Source organism: Plasmodium inui (assembly GCF_000524495.1).
Source record: "Plasmodium inui San Antonio 1 unplaced genomic scaffold supercont1.211, whole genome shotgun sequence".
In the NCBI taxonomy this organism is placed as follows: domain Eukaryota; phylum Apicomplexa; class Aconoidasida; order Haemosporida; family Plasmodiidae; genus Plasmodium; species Plasmodium inui.
Genome location: NW_008482045.1, coordinates 6158 through 8709, shown reverse-complemented (window position 1 = coordinate 8709; position 2552 = coordinate 6158). Strand labels below are relative to the sequence as shown.

General features: G+C 37.5%; 1 protein-coding gene across 1 annotated transcript in view; it reads left to right on the top strand.

The window, feature by feature from the left end:
* Window positions 1–29: 29 nt before the first annotated feature.
* The window catches only part of C922_05826 (hypothetical protein), a gene marked incomplete at both ends in the record, with an annotated part of 4946 nt that continues 2423 nt past the window's right edge, over window positions 30–2552 (top strand). Inside the window, one exon of the mRNA XM_008821397.1 lies at window positions 30–2490. Within this exon, the coding sequence (XP_008819619.1) occupies window positions 30–2490 (2461 nt within the window). The remainder of the gene's footprint in view (window positions 2491–2552) is intronic.

Below are 2552 nucleotides of genomic sequence, written 5' to 3'. Positions count from 1 at the left end.
AGAAAGATTCAGAAAACTGTACAACTGAAATGTCATGGAACGTTGATTCAGCATATAAGGCTGCATTATCTCCAGATAGTGGTTTATGTAGCATCTACAAATCCAGAAACAGGGGCAAAGTTGTGAAAGAGGCAGGATTACATTTAAAACAATCCGCAAAAATAACTGATGAAGAAGTAAAAGATGAATTAGGACCGGGGGGAGATTCTCCAACCAGGGATATCGTAGCAGCGGCAATTCATTTCTTAATAATAAATAGAGCTGTCAAGACAAATAGAAAAGGAACAACCAAAGTAGGAACATTCACCCACCTTAGAAATGGAAAGGACATCGATATAAAGCAAAAGGACCAGTCCCTGAGAAAATTGCCTTCCTTGGGAAAAGATGAAGTTCTCATCGGAAAAGGAATACTAACTGGAGTTGCGTGCACAGTCATACAGAGTGCAGTAAGGACACGGAAGATATCGGGAGAAAGTAATTCTTTGAAATCAGATTATGGCTTGTCTAAGAAGAAATTATCACGGAAACATAGGTGTTTGAGCTCAGTTGAAGTTAGCACTAGAAATAAATCGTCGAAAAGAAGTCCTTCCTTGAGCACAATTGATGCAATCTTCGAGGAAGAATTCTCCGAAGAGGACACTTCCGTGAGCTCAGTTGAAACAATCACGAAAGAGGAAGTATGGGGAAAAGTTAATACTACAGGAAGAATTCATGTAGTTGACAGGGAGGAAAGAATGGCAAGAGACGATTCTTTGAGTAAAAGTTCTTGCGATACTACGGAGACAGTGTTAGTGGAGAGTGGCTCACCATGCAAAGTTGGCCCAGCTATTAGAGACAGAACATCAACAAGGGATGATATTTCTAGCGCAGATGATTATAACAGTTTATATTCTTCAGGACGTAGGCGCGATGTGAATTCAACGAGGGTATCTAAGGAGGAAGGATCTTCTTCTTCCAGGGATGATACATATCGAAGATATGATTCATCCGAAGTATATGGCCAACGGAAGGAAAGTGAGATAGAAGCTGCAAGAACTGTGTATAACAGGGTAAAGTCTGTCAGGAGAAGTCCCTTATACTCGCAAAAATCTGCGAAATCAGATGTCGATACCCTAGATGATATAAGGAAGAGGACGAAAAAGCAAAAACAAGATGAAACAAAGAAACATATATACATAACATGCAAAAGAGATATGCAGAAGAGATTAAGGGCTGCAACAGGCACTTATACACCGAAAGAAAAGTTTGAACAGGAAGCATATGATTATACGTATGATACAACCGCAGATACATATTGTGAGGAAGGTCTATCCAGAGAGGAATTTTATATAAAGAGAAGTAATGAGATGTATAGAAGAATGCAGAAAGTAAGACAAAGTTATGCATTAAGAAGAAAGCCATCCCAAGCTGAGATTGATTCTATAGATGATATCATAAGTGGGAACGAGTCATCAAAGAGGGAGCATACATCGGAGAAACTGCATGTACAAGAACCTGATGATGTCCAAGAAGGATTTGTTCATATGAACGACGGTGAAACATTATTAAGAGATGGTCTTTTTAAGAAAGAATACACGTCTTATCAAGCTACATTGCAGATAAAAGATGATTTTAGTGAACAAAGTACCAAGTTACACCAAGCAAAGTTCAAAATGACAGGTAGTTCTATGAATACCAATGACAAACTGGGTAGAGAGGAATTGTTTGGAAAAGATATATCAGGAAATTCCATTGATCTACTGAACAAAGAAGAATTGATGAGAGAGGAGCATCTAATTAACACAATATATGTAACGTGCTCTAAGAGTTTATATAAAAAGATGCAGTATCTAGATGAATGCGGTTTATTGGACAGCTATGGAAACAAAGCAGAACCTGAGAATGACAATGGTGTGTATATAACAGAGAACAATAGATTATTTAAGAAGATTAATAACATAAGTGCCGATGGGTTTACACCCGATGAAGATGTGTCAGCGATAGTTGATGAATATGCGGAGAACTTATATTTAAGGTGCCAAAATAGTCTATTTAAGAGAATTCACCATCGGGGAGAAGGGGATTTAGAAAATATTAAAGAATTATTGAAAAGAAAAGAAAAGGAAGATTCAAGCGAATCAGTAAACGAAAAGATATTACCACAGGAAAGGAAGCAGACCATATATTTATACTTGCATGAAGAAGAGAAAGATAAAGATCCAGATAAGAATAAAAATGATTGGGTTATATATAAACGCATTGAAGCTCGCAAAGTAAAGGTTGAATTACTAGATGTGCAGACTATGAATAAGCTTGATGTAACAACCGTTGATTCAGTATATAAAGAGACAGAAGAAGCTCTTATGAGAAGTGTCTTAGAACCAGCAAAAAAAATGATGAGACCCAAAGTGGAAGCAGCAGAAGAATCTCTTATGAAAAATGTCATGGGGCTACAGGAAAAGACCACCAAATCCAATATTAAAGAAACTATGAAGAAGGTGGCCAAATATGGTATTCCAGGGGTACTGGCAATGGTCGTCTTACCATTCCTTGTGATGGAATATCTGAAGATA